The sequence below is a fragment of the Hesperophylax consimilis genome, chromosome 22, assembly GCF_061612785.1.
Source record: "Hesperophylax consimilis isolate HC1 chromosome 22, BYU_Hcon_1.0, whole genome shotgun sequence".
NCBI lineage: Eukaryota > Metazoa > Arthropoda > Insecta > Trichoptera > Limnephilidae > Hesperophylax > Hesperophylax consimilis.
This window is the reverse complement of record NC_142857.1, coordinates 6330913-6348130: the sequence shown is the minus strand read 5'-3', so window position 1 is coordinate 6348130 and position 17218 is coordinate 6330913. Positions and strand designations below refer to the sequence as shown.

Sequence of the window (17218 nt, the reverse complement as noted above, 5' to 3'; positions counted from 1 at the left end):
ATAGCTGAAAATTTCAAAGATTGTTCTTATTAGTGCCAGGAGTGTTTAGAGAGTGGTTTAAATTGTAGAAGAATAACAATAACGCAATATCTCTACACAGGAATGAGATAGGGAGTAGAATTAAAGTCGATGTAATGTAGTTTTTTAACAGTAACATTGTAGTATATAGTAGTGAATGAGAAAGATGTTAGCAATAGCGAAGCATTGATGGGTTTATTAGTTTTAAATAAAACAATAACTTAGTAAGCACCACTTTTATTTTTTATCATCCATCCAATTTTTGCCAACCATTTCATTGAAACAGACCACACATTTAATAATAAAAGCACGGAGGTCAGAATACTTCATAAAAATTGGATAGGGATCAAACTGGATAACTTGGAGGCACTAGAGTTATGGAAAGCCAAAAACATTAATAGCAAAGTTGTCAACAATCAAATAAAACTAAATAAAAGCCCAATACTTGGTGTGTTCCCTTTTGACAAAGGTGCACTCTCTTCACAACCCCCTACCTACTCCAACTACCTCCACCACTGGAGCTCAGCTCTATTTGTTGCAACCCTATGCGAAAGCTTAAATTGATAACACGCGATACTTGTAGATTTTAAAAACCCGCTAGCAAACAACGCTTGATTTCAACTTAAATATCTAATGGAGACAAATATTTAAGTCGGGGATTTACTCGACGCTCACATTTAAATTTTTTCTGATGAACGTATTACTAAAATCTCAAATTTGTAGAGGGATTCCTACGGATGTAAGTAATTTATATTCAAGATTAATAAAAACAGGACCTTAACATTAAAATATTTTATGTAAAACGGTTTTAAAATTTTATAAAACGTTTTTCAACTATAAAATTAGCGGTAAGCACCAGATTTTATTTTTCTAGACGTTGAATTAGTAACATCCCGAGGGATCACTCTAGAAACATTTGATATTTTATTACCACGTTCATCAGATATAATTAAAATACACCCCACGGAAAGATGGATTTTCGAGGCCTGCTACGGCAAAGTCGACCGTAGGTTGGTCCGTTACGCCGGGTCGCGCGCCGAATATTGTTTTTACACGACTTAAAGCCCCGTAATAAGCGTTTAAAATGGTTTGAAAGTTAGATATGAAAATACTAATGTTAGAGGGAGCGCGCTAATATTAAACAACGAAAGCAAAAATCTTTCGACAAATGCTTTAGTTACATTTAAAGATACATTTTTTTTTCATTCATGTAACAAATTAAAAAAACAGAACAAAACGTGTTTTTAACAATTTTCTTACTTATTGATTTTTTTGCTATCGAGGGAATTTCATATAATTAACGTTTCGGCATAACAAATATACAGATAATATATTAAAAAAAAAAAAAAATTTTCGGAACTTAAAAACTAATTGGGCTTAATCACGTATGTCGTTATGATTTCCATTTTATTTTAGAGATTGGATAGGGTTAATTCAACCGTACGTCTGTCCAATACACAATGGCTTGCGTCGCATATTTGTGTGCACGGTTGCTTCACTTACGTCATTAAGATTCTGGCTTTATTTTTGGGTATTGTCTCGTCTTAAGTAAACATGCACTGAATAGGTTTTTAGGGTGTTAGTTTGGTTTATTTAAATAATTTTCGCGTATTTCCTATCCTTCAAACATAAATTGAACTTTATAATACATCTTTTACCATTTCCCACGATATAAATGGTTATTTCTTGTAGTCATTAAGTTGAAACAAATTGCTATTTATATATTTTGCCTAGTAAGCGTGTAGCGGAATTCGACAAGTATATCAAGTATACAAGTATATCAAGGTGATTTTCTCACGAAAACGGCGCTATATAAATAATCCAATAATTATTATGAAGAAGCTGCGGTTGTACCGAAACCCGGCCAGCATTACATATAAAATGAAAGTGGTGGTTACTAAGGAGGGGTTTCGGAGAATTTGAACAATTATTCAAATTTCAACGTTAATTTGCGAGTTCTGTGAAAGATATTTTCTAGTTCTGTTATTTTTTATTTATTTTTTATTTATTTTTTTTATTATTTAACATTATAAATGATAACAATATGCAGACTTATAAATAATTTGTTCATTATTATTCTATTTCTCCATAAGTTGAGCTCCAGGAGCTCGTGTTTATGGGAGGAGTCTTTACATTTAAATTATTGTTATTATTTCAGTTCTGTCAAGCAACTAGCCTATAATTATATAATATCAGAACTTGAATAGGACTTTCACAGAACTCACAAATTAACGTTGAAATTTGATGAATTGTTCAAATTTTCCGAAACAACCGGTCCTTAGTTATTGTTTTATTTTAAAATATGAATTACCAAATTAATGAGCAGTAGCTACTGGACTAACCGAGATAAGCGCCCATAAGAGAAGTCTGCTCCTAATATGTCTTCGTCAAAGGTCTGAATTTCTGAGTGACACTATTATTTCGATTGAAAATTACAGGCGAGATTTCGACTGACATATTTTTACATGACGTTTCTCTTGTTCTATTTTTAAAAGGCTATTCTAAATAGAGAGTTCTTACCCACAGAGGACTGCCGTTACAACGTTATAAAAATTAAAAAATATATATATATATTACCCTACAACACCACACTGTTAATTTGGCTTTTATATTATTTATTTATTTCTTTACACAATTTTCAGTGGCTTTTACATATGAATAATAAAAATAATTCTATATTTATTATACACTAGCTGTACCTAGCCGAGTCTGTCTGTGTAGATAGAGAAACAATAGCGTGTGTTGCTTTTGCGTCCAACAGATGGCGCTTTAAAAAAAACATATTTTACCTGTCATAGATGACATCTATATAATATTTTAAAAGACATGTGTATTCGAATGCAAAGTTGCGTCAAAATTTCAAAGCTATAAAGCTAAGGTGAAGAACTTTCGGAGATTTAATATTTTGATCAAACGAACATTTTTATTTTTATTTATTTGGATAGATAGAAAACTGAACTGCCTCGGTAACAATTTGTATTTGTTAAGTGATAAATTGAAGATCTCCACTGACTTTTGTGTGAGGTGTAAGTGTTTCTCTCCATTATCCAATATTCTGGGCAATGAGGAATACTTATGGTAGTTACTCCCAGAATTTCTGCACTGAAATACATAATTTTAAGTATTACATAGTGAAATCCGAAAGCTTATTAATAATGCAAGTATGCAAGTAATTCTGTAATATCCGATGACACATTTAGAATTTTATATAAAAATAACAAGTCAGCGAAAATCTTTTTGACAATTTAAGGCGATTAATATTTTACGTCGTGTAATATTTTGAATCGAGCCGCTATCAATAACACACCTTACGTAGATGGCGATAAGGCTTAAATTCACGCTTAACACCATCCACCTGTTTTGATGTATGCAAGAAAAAAACATGGCCAAAAAGTGCCTTTTATTTTATTTTGTGGATGTTCAGGCACAAATATTTAAATGTTTTTCGATCATTTTATAAATAACTTAAGTACGAGCGTCTTGTATTGTGACAGTTGAACAGTTATTTCAAAGCTACGTAGCTCATGGTGGAAACTACCCAGTAAACTGAAAGATATTTATAAATACTACACACACTACGTGATTCCATAAACTAAGCCATACTTTGTTTAAGTATCGTAAGTTTGTTATAGTAAAGCGCACCTAAGCGAAATGACAATAAGCTACGCTATACAAATGATATGTTATTATTATTATAAAACTAAACAGAGGAAACTTACTGATAAAAAAATGCTAATATCAACAAGTTATTCGTATTCCAGTTAAAAACGGGAATGCAGGCCCTTAAAGAATGAAATGATAGGTTTCCTAATAAACTTTCAGTAAAACACAAATGTGTTATCACTATGTCAAAACACGTGTTCATAAAAATCCTTACATTTTCGCATTTCGTCATTATATATTATAAAGACAAACGCAGGTGCATGAACACGTGTTCCGATATTATTACGAATTTACAAAAAGCTTATCAGTAAGCGGCCTGCAGTCCAGTTTTTAACTGAATTACCAAGAATTAGAAGAATATTTTGAATAAATCAGTAATATCTACTTATTTTTCTCCGTATACACAGACAAAATCACAAAAAAAAAATTTTCTTCTTCAAAAACTGTTTTTTTTATTTATAGAAAAGAAGCTTAGGAATTCATTGCCTAATCTTAAATTCCGGAAAGATTTCACCAATTCAACTAAAATAGAAAATGTTTGCGAGCCACAGATTGAAAGCCCCTCGCAAATTGAACGCGCCGATCATAAAAACGGTTTATAGCAATATATAATTTCGCTTATCAGTGGCAGCCGAGTGTCAAACTCCGCACACACTGCCTGACTGAAGACTTGGTTGACAACCTCCACCCGGCGCTGCACGGTGCAGCACGAGGGACCCAGCAGCAGTGGGCACTTAGCCAGTGGCCACTGTCTGCTGTTTACCGCACCGGGGAACACTTGGTGCACGTAACAACAGCATGACAACACACAAAACAACAGAACTGGACGAAGCAACAGAATGGTAAAATACCATCATTCAGAATCGGAATTTTGCTTGAAATGGCTTGAGCTGTGTTAAGTGACCAATCGCCGGAGACACTTGTGAGATATTCACACAATAAAAAACGTAAGAAGAGAATGATAACACTGTTATTGTGGACGTTGAAAGACTAAAACATATATCGTTGATAATTTGTGACCACTCTTTCTGATGCATGCGTCATTTATGAGAAATAGGGAGAGATTACGGCAGAGGTTTAGCGCCATATTTACTGTATCACAAGACAAAAAATGAATAATTTTCTGCAACACATACACAACCAAATAGCAGACACACTCGCCAACCAATAGGATGGAGAGATTACGACAGAGCTATCAGCAGCAGAGTTACTGTATCACACGACAAAATATAGCATTTTTCTGCAACACATACACAACCAAATATTATTCGAAGTATCATACAGTTAAATATGACCGAAGGAGATAGGGTCCCATTAGCTTAGTTGGTAGAGCGGCGTCCCGGCAAGGCTAGGTTCCTTGGTTCAAGTCCTAGATGTGATCGCTAATATTGTCTTCAATAATTTAACATAACTTTTGCCTCGCGGAAAACTCGATAGGCGTAACAAAATAATAAGTGATACTCTATGGTCGATCAGCTGGGAATACCGCCGACAGATCTGTGGCAACCTCTCTCTATCTCTTTTTCTGATAAAATACTTTGTGTATCTGAAGGAGAGGTCACAACAGAGGAGTTCTCAGTTGCAGGGCCCACGCTGGCCACTGTTCCAAGAAACACAGTGACAATGCTTTGATACTGACGCTCCAAAAATGATTAACTGGGCATACCAGTGATAACTCAGTTGTAAGTTCTTTATTTTTCTTGCGTATAGTCGTCGAGCGAAAAGTTGTTAACTGCAATGTCATCATTCTTAGATACCAAATTAAATCAACACACACACACCCAATATGAAAGCAAAATATATAAAGGTTAATCAAAATTAAAGTGTAAAGGTACACAAATTAAAATGAATATTGTTTTATTCTGCAGTGGAAAAGATAGGCTACAATGTAGCTCTCAGGGGCAGTAGCTCACGCCATTGACGTCATCCAGCCGGTGAGAGATCCATTGTGACCCGTATTCCAGTCAGTTACAGTTGATACGAGAAATTAAAATTTACTATGGTAGGAAAATTCTCCATCGTTCTCATAAATGCAGTAGCACTAGCTCTGAGGCAGCACTATGAAAGCACACTGCAGTATTTGTTGCACACACTACGAGGAACTATACATAACTATAAGAGTATATTTAAATATAATATATTCGTGAATACACATAGTGACACGATGCTTACATTGGTAACGTACTCATTTAGCAGCGAAGGTCGGCGAGACCGGCACACAACACGCGGAGCGCGATACTAGCGGGGGACTGGCAACTGGCACTCGGCAGACTGGCTAGCAGGAGCTAGTAGCCAGTAGCCAATAGTGGCAAGAGAATATTGGATACAGACTAGTAAGTGCCTAACGACATTGAGATTAGCGGTGTGTAGATTCACCCGGAATGAGTTCTTGAACCTGAGTCCTTTGAGGGAAGCGGATCCCAATCATATGCCTTTTTTAAAATCAACCTCTCACTTCCAGAGAACTTATAGACACAAATTCCTCTTCGTATGTATCCAGCGCTCGGCAGTGTGGCTTCCCGCATTCGCGTTCATCGCGCGAGTTCTCCTGTGCGTCTTATGCTACCTATACACATACACGAGCCGAACTGCCGAACTGAACCTAAATTTTTGGGAAAGGAACGAAGAAACCTCAAAGGGCCTCGAAACGCCGCTTGCGGTTGCTTCGTTCTTTTCCAGTAATTCGTTGCTTGGCTCTCAAATGTATGCGTAGCATTACAGTTCGTACCCAAGAACTCGGAACCTGGACCCACTCCTAAAACCCGAGTTCTTTTAAAAGGAAGCACTCCTCGGAGGCCTCCGGTAAAACGCAGAACCTACACATCTCTAATTGGGATAATGAGGTAAAAGGAGACACCTCGCCACTAGTGAGATATTTAAAATAAAATAATAATGAGAAATCTCACAAAAGTAACAACTGCAGTTCAGCCAGTGGGGCTGTTGTATTCCTAATTTGGGGATGTTTTATGTTGTTAGGCTGAAGTATTCGGATCTACTCACCAAACACGTCTAAAGCCATTTAAAGCAACGTTTGAGTGGAGTTACTTCACTAGGGTGATTCTGGGAGTATCTGTGTAGAGTGGTGACCGGATAACTGATCAAAATAACAATTCAACACACCTTTGAAAAGTGATATAAAGTCATGAAAAGTTATGAAATAAAAAATAGGATAAATAGGTTAAGTGGATTAGGTTTATAGGACACTTTTAATGACTTTATCAGTTTTTAAAGGAGTGTTGAACCTGAACATGGAACCGTGTGGACAGTAATATGTCATACCGCGAAAATGATAATTGGCAGATTTGAGTGAAGAATAGGTAAATCGTCAAAATATTTATAGGATATAGATCAGTGATGATATGCCCAAAATTTTCGAATCCATTGGGGGTGGGTGGGGTTGGCTAGGGAATTTCGGGAGACGAATAATTCAACGAATTTCAGATACGAATAATTCCCCCCATAATTTCAAATATCCATGGGAGGGTAGGGGGAGGGGCTGATTAGAGAATTTCGGAGAGAATGATTCATTACAATATTTTCAAAAACATAGTATTTATGATATTTTTAAAAAATTGGTCCCAGAATTCAAAAACCTCGATACGTTTTCGGTGGATATTAATTAACTGAATTCGGTAGATCTTCAAATGATTCGATAAATTTTCAGTTTGATTTTTTAAGAAAATGGGTAGATTTTTGCCGAAATTAGTAGATCGACTAACATTTCGGTAGGTATGACATCTCAGCGTGTGGAAAAGAATTAGTGATTTTTATCTCGAAAAATCAGGTCGTGGAAAAAAAAACGCAGTAGCCAGCAAGTCATTCCAAAGCTGCGGAGTAAAATCGCGTATTGACAAGAAACGGCTCGTTGTCATGTGACAAGTCAATGTCAACCATATACAAATGTTGGGGCTCCAGGCTGTGCACTGATGCCGAAGGAGAATTGGTATAACGCAAGTTCTACGAAGCACCTTCCATTGAAATACCGACAGAAATCTGTTAAACCAGCCAGCGTATTTTCCCAAAACCCACTGCACATAACAAGTATGTTATCTTTTCTTATTCCGCGGTGCATACTGAGGCATTCAACTCTCAGATAAGAAACATCATCAGCTGTAGGCAGACTGATAGAACCTAAGCGCAAGCCAAATACTAAGTTTGGTGATCGCGCTTTCGGAGTATCTGGGCCGAAGGCTTGGAATAAACTCCCTCCGGAACTAAGATCCATAACAAGTCCAACAGAATTCAGGTCTAAACTAAAAATTTACCTCTTTAAGCTCTCATACCCTTAAATTTATATATATCAGCATTCTTGTGTTGCCTATAATACATCCTAATCACACTTTACTTATTGGATTTACATTATTCGAAATCTCTCTTATATCGGGGGACGAATCACGTTTAGGTAGATGAAATCTGATCATAACCTTGTACTGTAGTACCGTCCAGCATAAAATTTGTTTTTCCTTTCCTAAACACGCTCATTTAAGAACATAAATACATATTGATAAAATAAAGACCGAAAAATTCAATTATGTCCTGTGCGTGCGAACCGTATCTAAATTTCCCTAATAAACAATAAACAGTGTTCAAAAATCTCAAGTTACCTACCAGGTAAGTATGGTACTGTATATTATCTGCCTGTACAAAATATAAATAAATAACTGTTATATCTCTGCTTTACTTGCACATTTAGTGGTGGGAACTCTTGTGAAAAGTGAAAGGTTCTTTTACTATAATTGCGTTTATTTAAGTTACAATAAATAAGTCTGGATTTAGCTACACTGTTCATTACCCGAGGGTTGGTAATTCTCTGTTTCTAGAAGCTTGTTGTCTGGCAATAATATCCCACAGACAATTGCTACACTCTAGCGACATCTGTCGGACTCTGGAGTAAGCTTTATGACTGATGCCATCTATCGCTTGAAAACCCAACTTATTACCAAACATCACAATAACGTATGCTTATATTTGTACAGCGCCCTTCAGGTATTTATCACAAACGGCGCTATACAAATCATCCAATTATTATTATTATACCTATTCTGGGACTCTTGAAATTGTCTTGCATATATACCTACTTATTTTTATATTATATACATAAGTAGGTATTTTCCCTAAACCGACTGCACACATAAGTACGTCGTATTTTGTTATTTGGCGGAATATTCTCTGCGCATGTTCACGCATTCCCACTTCTTCTGGGATAAGGTATTATTGTTAGCAAATATATAAGTATATCGACTTTTGTTACACGGCCGAATAACCTCAATAGAAGTGTCCGAGGGACCAACTGTCGGGGATCAAGAGGCATGCATCTACACGAGGTTTACAACAAAGCGAAAATAACGGGGCTCTAAAGACATACTCCATGAAAGGAATAAAGAAAAATAGATAGAAATCAGAAAACACTTACTGGGCGGCTGCGCATTGACGCTCTTTTCGAGATTATCGTGCTGCCTAGCAAGCTGCTCGACAACCTCCTGCAGCCGCTGCTTCTGTTCCCTCTCGTGCTGCAAGAGGCGGCCCCACCGGCTGCCCTGCGCGCGCGCCACCGCCAAGTACTCCTGGCACGCGTTCATCATGACGTTAGTCGCGATGCGGAACAGCGTGGCCCGCTCGGCCACCTGCTCGTCCTGCTGGCCGAGGTCCGCCAGAGCGCGCTGCAGGGCGGCCCCGTGCTTGCTGATGAGCTCCGCGCACGTGTGCAGCGTGTCGAGGCGGGCGGCCAGCTCGCGGGTGGCGGCGGCGAACGCCTGCTCGGCGGGGGCGGGGGCTGCGTCTTCTTCTTCTTCGCTCTCTGCGGCCCTGATTGCTTTGGCTTTAGCGAGCTCTAGCGCTGTGACCCAACTCTGACGCTCCACCTAATCAGAAACATTCGTAATATAATTTTTTCTGGAATAACTTCATGAGTAAAACCTCAAATTGTAATCTAAGAACAGGTTGTTTCGGAAAGAAACAATTCTTCAAAATTCAATGTTAATTTTCAAGTTCTGTGAAAGATTTTTTCAAGTTCTGTTATTACTTCAGTTCTGTCAAGCAACTAGCATATTTTATTTTATTTAGGAAACAAACAGTCGTATATTTAATCATAAACAGGAATTATTAATATGTTCTAGACCAATAAAGTTCCATAAACAAAATGCTATATTTTCTAGCAGATATGATGAATCAACAAGATTGTTCACGATTTTGTATAAGAATAGAGCAAAATAATATAATGATATAAAAACAGAGCTGGAATAGGACTTTCGCAGAACCCGAAAATGAACGTTGAAATTTGATGAATTGTTCAAATTCTCCGAAACAACCCGTCCTTGATATGCGCATATAAATAAAACAAGTAGACCGATATCGCTGAAATCAGCCTGCGTATCTTTGTACTCGAAAGTTAATAGACCGATATCGCTGAAATCAGCCTGCGTATCTTTGTACTCGAAAGTTAATAGACCGATATCGCTGAAATCAGTCTGCGTATCTTTGTACTCGAAAGTTAATAGACCGATATCGCTGAAATCAGCCTGCGTATCTTTGTACTCGAAAGTTAGTAGACCGATATCGCTGAAATCAGCCTGCGTATCTTTGTACTCGAAAGTTAGTAGACCGATATCGCTGAAAATTTTAAAGTTTGTTCTTATTAGTTCAAGGATTGTATAGAGAGTGGTTAAAATGATAGAAGAAGTCGGGGACGACCGTGAAATACTTAACCCAATATCTCTGCACAGGAATGAGACACGAAGACGAATTAAAATCGACGTAATGTAGGTTTTTAACAATAACATTGTGGCGTACATTAGTGAATGGTGGGAGAAGTCGGAAACGCCCGAGAAAGACATTAGCAATAGCGAAGCATTGAGGTGTAAACTAGTATTTAATCATTAAAGACAATACTCTCAAACTAAAAATCCGATACGACGGAATTTTTTGTCTCTATCGTGTATGAATCGTTATTATTGTCTTAAATTATTAAATAGTAACATTAATCATCTTAAAATCCCTCAGGCCCCTTGCATATTATTCTGTCAGAAGATATTTAAATTTATCTTTATATTTGAAGAGTATTTTCGCTTTGCAATTAAATCCAAATAAATGTAATGTTTCTCAACATATTCCAAACCAAAAACTTAGAAAGTAGTGAAACACGCTTTCAAATTTTATTATTAGAAATAAACAAATGATTTTTTGAGTATTAACATTTTTAAATTACTGAAGTATATTTGAAAATTATTGATAATTAAAAAAAATGTTTAAAACACACACACACATTTTATTATGTAAATGTATTACAAACGTTACTGTCACCTCGCTTTGTTTCGTTTCACATAAAAATTGTCCATGCAATATCTTATTTATTTCACCTGGGATGAGAACGGTTCTTAATCATAGCTAATGAATACATGAGTAAAAAAAAAATAATTAAAAGGAAGAATTTGCAGAGATAAAAGAGAAATTTTGAAATCAAGAATTATATGCTCACGAATTGTAATTGACTGATATTAAAAGTGTAATGAAAATAAAGTAGTTTTAAAATAATTTAAATCACGCTAAAAAAATTAGTAAATTATTTTGTGCGTTATAAAAACGTTAGAAAGGAATTATAAAAAATGTCCAAGAGTAGCAAATTTTCGTAGCGGGTATATTATGTGATCATAGATTATGTGATGAATTGATGAGTTATTTTCTGCATTAGTATTGTTGGCTTCTATATGAAGAAGTCCAGTACACCTCATTTGGAAAATTTAAGACGAGACAATACCCTAAAATAAAGAAAGAATCCGACGTAAGCGAAACAGCCGTGCACAAAAATCAGGGACGCGCGGCCCTGGTGTATTGGACAGACCTGCGATTGAATTTGCCCAATCAAATCTCTAAAATAAATTGGGAATCTTGAGAACACATAAGTGATGAAGTTGTGTAAAAACAATATAAGGCGAGCGGCCCGGCGTAATGAACGGACCTACGGTCTATTTTGCCCAAGCAGGCCTAGAAAATCGATCTTTCCGTAGGGAAAGATCTCACTAAACTAAATTCTCAAAATTTTATAGAGGGATCCCTCGGGAAGTTACTAATTCATCGTCAAGAAAAATAAAATTGGTGCTTACCGAAAATTTTCAAACCTTTTTATACAAAACATTTTAAATCCGGGTGGTGTGTAAAAGGTGTTATGTTATGCTGTTTTAGGAGTGTTGAAAAATGTTTTTCGAAGGACCTTGAATGTTGGTGTAATAAGGAAGTTGAGTGAAAAATATTTTGACTTATAAAAAATATTTTTTTAGATTCTCACGGCCAAAAGCATTTTTATTGTTTGTTTTTGGGGTGTTATGCCGTGTTGCGCTAACTCCTTCTTTAGCCGACGTTTCGGACAGCGTTGCAGTGTCCATCATCAGGGCAGATCCGGTAGATCCGAACATCTTCGGATCTACCCTGATGATGGACACTGCAACGCTGTCCGAAACGTCGGCTAAAGAAGGAGTTAGCGCAACACGGCATAACACCCCAAAAACAAACAATAAAAATATAAAAAATATGTTCATGAAGATCAAAAAATATCGATTCTAAATATATAAATATATTTCTATATTATTATTCTTAGAATTAGTTAAACGTTCTTGAAAAAGCATTCAATAGCAATAGACTGTATACGCTCCACGATTGGTCGAAAGAATTCTGACGTCACATGTGTCGTGACTTGTACGTACAACGGATCACCTATGGTGCATCTCTTTCTATTACATGAGAGATGGTCGGTTTAGAGTATAGGCCAAAGGTATAGGCCAAAGGTTTATTTGGGTTTGTCAATTTTTTTTTTAAGTCAAAATATTTTTCACTCAACTTCCTTATTGATCTGTGGTCAACGCCGTCATCCAGTTTCCCGCCATAGTCCGCACACCGCAAAGTGTGCATTTTTTTGGTTATGTTATGTTGAATATCAGGTCATTTTAGATAGATTCGTGTCGAATTAATACATTGTTTCTTATTTTGAACACAATCAAATAATTCAGGATGGATCACACAAGCATTCAAATTCATTCGAGCTCTTAAAACTCGCGGCCTTCGCATCGCCGCCCTTTCACCTGCATCTGTAAATCAAAAACCTAGGTATCCATAATAATTCGCAACAAAATTCGACTCACTTCTCCGCTGTCAAACTCGGAATGTTTTGACGCCATCTTTGATTCGAGGAATAGCGCCTAACGTGAGGTTCGAGCACTGATTAGTCAAATCGAACTTTAACCCGAGCGTTAGCGTTATTCAGATATAGTGAAAACGAAAAAATGACTAATCCGCGGATTAGTGCTTAGTCAGAACATAATCAGAGATAGTGAAATACCCCCTTAACCAATGACGGATGGCGATTCGGGACTAAGTATCTATTTAATTACTGAGCAGATCACGTAGAAACAATATTTATTCAGATATAAGATGAGTTATTTTGGTGGTTGTACCTCACTGGCCGCCTTGATGTGGGAAGTGGGTACATGTTATGATCGCGCGAGTAAATGGTGAGTTATTTGCTGCATTAGGGTTGTTGACTTCTACGAGTATGTGAAGGAGAATAGTGTGACTAGGACGCCTCGTCGTTACATTTAAACCAATTACGGATGGCGATTCGGGACTAGGTAACTATTTAATTACTGAGCAGATCATGTAGAAGCAATATTTATTTAGATATAAGATGAATTATTTGGGTGGTTGTACCTCACTTGCCGCCACGACGTGGAAAGTGGGAATATGTTGTGAATGCGCGAGTAATTGGTGAGTTATTTGCTGCATTGGGGTCGTTGGCTTCTGTATGAAGGAGCATAGAATGACTAGGACGCCTAGTTGTTACATTAAACCAATGGCGGATGGCAATTCGGGACTAGGAATCTATTTAATTATTTAGCAGATCATTTAGAAACATTATTTATTCAGTTATAAGACGAGTTATTTGGGTGGTTGTACCTCACTGGCCGCCTTGATGTGGAACGTGGGTATATGTTGTGATCGCGCGAGTACTTGGTGAGTTATTTGCTGCATTGGGGTTGTTGGCTTCTACATAATCTACATGAAGGAGCATAGTGTGACTAGGACGCCTCGTTGTTACATTAAACCAGTGGTTCCCAAAGTGGTCTATATAGACCCCCAGGGGTCGATATCGGCTTGCTGGGGGTCTATGTCAGCGAGAAAAAAATTTGGGGGTCCACGAGATTCAAATGGGGGTACATACGAGCAGATCCCCATTTACCTCAACTCAATATTTAGGAGTTCCGTAAATGACACAATACACCTAACACAGTTTACGTAATACTAATAATTGACTGAGAAATTACTTATTTGATATTTGTATGGTTATATATCATAAAGTTGTTTATTGAGGTATATAAATAGAGTCTATGTTCCTTTTCTCGTCAGAATTAATATATTCAAGCAACACATTGCACATTGGAAGTCGGGAATTTTCCTAGTTCCCCAACTTGTTTTTGAAAAACGTGCAGGGTAATAATGACGTTCAAAATTTATATGTACTTCACACAGACTTCAAAACTAAGTTTGAGGACATTTTGACTCTGGAAATGGAAGGTTGAAGAATCGGATATCATATGACAAAAAGAACTGATGGGCAGTTCTGTAGGGCCAGCTACAGAAAGAAATTCCCGTTGCTTATCCTGCTCCATTTTCATTTGGTGTAATACCTCACAAGGGCGCCCCTGACTGCACAATGCAAAACAGAGGAACTATATCGCCACCCGGTTGTAGGGCAGGCAAGGGAAGGGAATATTTTTACGAAAAAAAATCAATGATTATCACATGGGACGTTAATAGATTTAGGAAAATTCAATATTCGGTAGGCAGGGGGTCTACAAAAAAAAATATTTTTGGAAAGTGGTCTACGGGGCAAAAATGTTTGGGAACCTCTGCATTAAACCAATGACGGATGGCGATTCGGGACTGGGTATCTATTTAATTATTTTGAAACAATATTTATTCAGATATAAGATGAGTTATTTAGGTGGTTATACCTCACTGGCCGCTTTGATGTGGAAAGTTTGTGTCCCGCCATTGGAGATGACGAACGTGCACGAATCCACGGTGTGGATGAGAGCTCCGCCCAGCGTAATAGTCCCCCGGCACGTGTGAGCCATCTCTGCCTGATTCCTGCGCACCGACCAACAAACCAAACGTATTGTTATTTATTTACATCTTTAAACATTAACAAAATTGACATTCATATACTTCTTGAGAGTACAATACAATAATAATGTAATAAAGAATAAAAAATATTTCTTGTTTGGAAAAAATTGTCACATAATCAATTTTGTTCCGTGAATTTGAGGCTATATGGAGTGCAATGCTGCGTATATAGGCGCGAGCCGAACAACGAATTACCGGAAAGGAACCAAGCAACCTCAAGCGGCGTTTCGGGCTGATTGAGGTTGCTTGGTTCGTGGTTCGGCTCGCGATTTTCTTCTCCTGTTTATACGTAGCATAACTGAACGTATCTGACAAACTTTAACCAGCTACTTTTTAGTTTATACACGGTGTCCGGAAACTCGTAGTACAAGCGGGAAACTGTTGAATCTACATCACATTAAGAACCGACTAAAAAAAACTATTAAAAAAATTCGATCTTAGAAATCCTATTTTTTTTTAATTTTTACCTTTTCACATGGTTTTAAAAAACTTTTAGAGCCGGGGTCTAGGCTTCAAAGCATTTTAAAAGACATAACAAGCTGATATTAACTCCTTAGCGACGATTTTTTTTTCAATTTTTTTCCAAATTTTCGTAAAAAAAATTCTAATTTGCACCCGTTTTACTCGAAAACGAAAGTTCAAATCATAAAAAAAATTATACCACAAAATCTACTCCAAATGTGACGTAGATTAGGTTTCCCACTTATAATTAATCTTTTAATTAGTTTGATTGCGAAACGTGATGCAAGTACAAAGCATAGTGTCACAGTTTTTACATTCCTCTTCATTAAGGCTTCCTGTAGGTATAATTAAAAATACTAATTTCGGTTGTCGGTGCATGGGTGAAGTGAAGTGATTGCGCATTCCTGCGTAATTGCTAAAATTATTCAAGTCGAATTAATTTTTAATTTTCAATATTGTTGTTAACTGTTATGTGTAAATCATATCAGAAAACGATAAAGTATGTACGGAAAATAATTTAATTAATTAAATATTTTTTTGAAATGTGTGTTTCTTTTGTTTAAATGTTTCGACAGATGTCGGAATCTTTTAGTTTTACTAACATTCGAAAGCTAAATTTTTATAGGTATATATTAAAACTTTTAGCTTCACAAATCATACAATAATGGTACCCCGTGGCTAATTTGTTCGCTTTTGGGTACAGCTTATAATGGTATCATAGAAATCGTTGTCTCCCTTACTGTCATATGATCTAATTAGAAAGAGAAAGCACCACGCTTTATATTAAAATCAACAAGTTAATCACAGAATAATGAGTTACTTACCGCTATTTAAAAAGAAGAGAGATGACAATAAGGTTGTAATACATGTGTTTAATAAAATGTATGTACGAGTCGTTGTGGAGTGGAGGAAAAAAATTATACGTTTATTTCTAACAATAAAATAATAAACAGTTTTTAGTTTTCGGAAACGTTCAGAAATTTTCTTTGGATTTAATTGCAAAGCGGACAGAATATGCCACAGGCCTAAGGAGTTAAATAAGAATTTAAAACTTTTTTAAAGAAAGAGTAATAACTAATAAGCAGTGATAAGCTCAGTAATCAACGGTTTAAAGTCTGACGAGTGTGTCTATATCGTATTAGAACCAGAGCAATTTTTATTAAATTTAATTAATTCTACTCTCCTAAAAGAATATCAAGCAAAAGATAGAATTTTTGTACTACATCTACTAACCATCCCGCCGTTCCCGCAGGGGTAGGCAGAGTGAACAGACCGCCAAACAACTCGGTCTTGGAAAACATTCCTTGCCTCATTCACAATCTTCTGTTATTTTGACTCTTTTATTTTTATTTTTTTTATTTGGTAAAATATTTTTTACATTTCAAAGTTTTCCTGTAATGTTGGCCACACTGGGTGGCTTGCCCGTTCTGAGGCCTTCATTTTATAATATGAAAATATAATCTACATAATACATTTGAAGAGAAAATAATACATTTAATATATAATCTTGTGTGTTTGTGAGTGATGTGTGTTTATATTGGTTTTGTGTGTTGCGTGTAGGTTTTATTTTTATTTTATGCTATGACATTTTGGTAATATTGTCTTTTTTGTTCTTTAATCGATTTTGTAATTTTGTGTGTGAATTTATTTTTATTTTCCTCAATTTTAATTTCAAGTTTTACACTGTTGAAAGCTTTTATAGCATGGTATTGGTAGTGTCTTTGTCCAAAGCTTGAATTTACTGTCGGAGTTTTTATGTTTTCTTTGTACGCTTGTCTAACTGGTCTGTTAGTGTTATATTGTGTATGTTGAATTTTTTTTGTCAAAAATGTAGTTTAGTAGTGTTTTAACGTATAATTGGCGTATATCTAGTAAGTCACAGATGTTGAATATTTGGTCTGTA

General features: G+C 36.3%; 1 protein-coding gene across 4 annotated transcripts in view; it reads right to left on the bottom strand.

Moving 5' to 3' along the window:
- Osbp (oxysterol binding protein) overlaps positions 1-17218 on the bottom strand; it is an 87948-nt gene that overhangs the window by 37972 nt on the left and 32758 nt on the right. For 3 of the 4 annotated variants that reach the window (XM_089645328.1, XM_089645329.1, XM_089645331.1), the window contains 2 exons: positions 14682-14817; positions 9095-9542 (listed from right to left, as the gene is read on the bottom strand). In XM_089645328.1, coding sequence (XP_089501454.1) covers positions 9095-9542; positions 14682-14817 — 584 coding nt within the window. Of the gene's footprint in view, positions 1-9094; positions 9543-14681; positions 14831-17218 lie in introns of all 4 variants that reach the window. The other variant, XM_089645330.1, reaches the window with a different exon arrangement.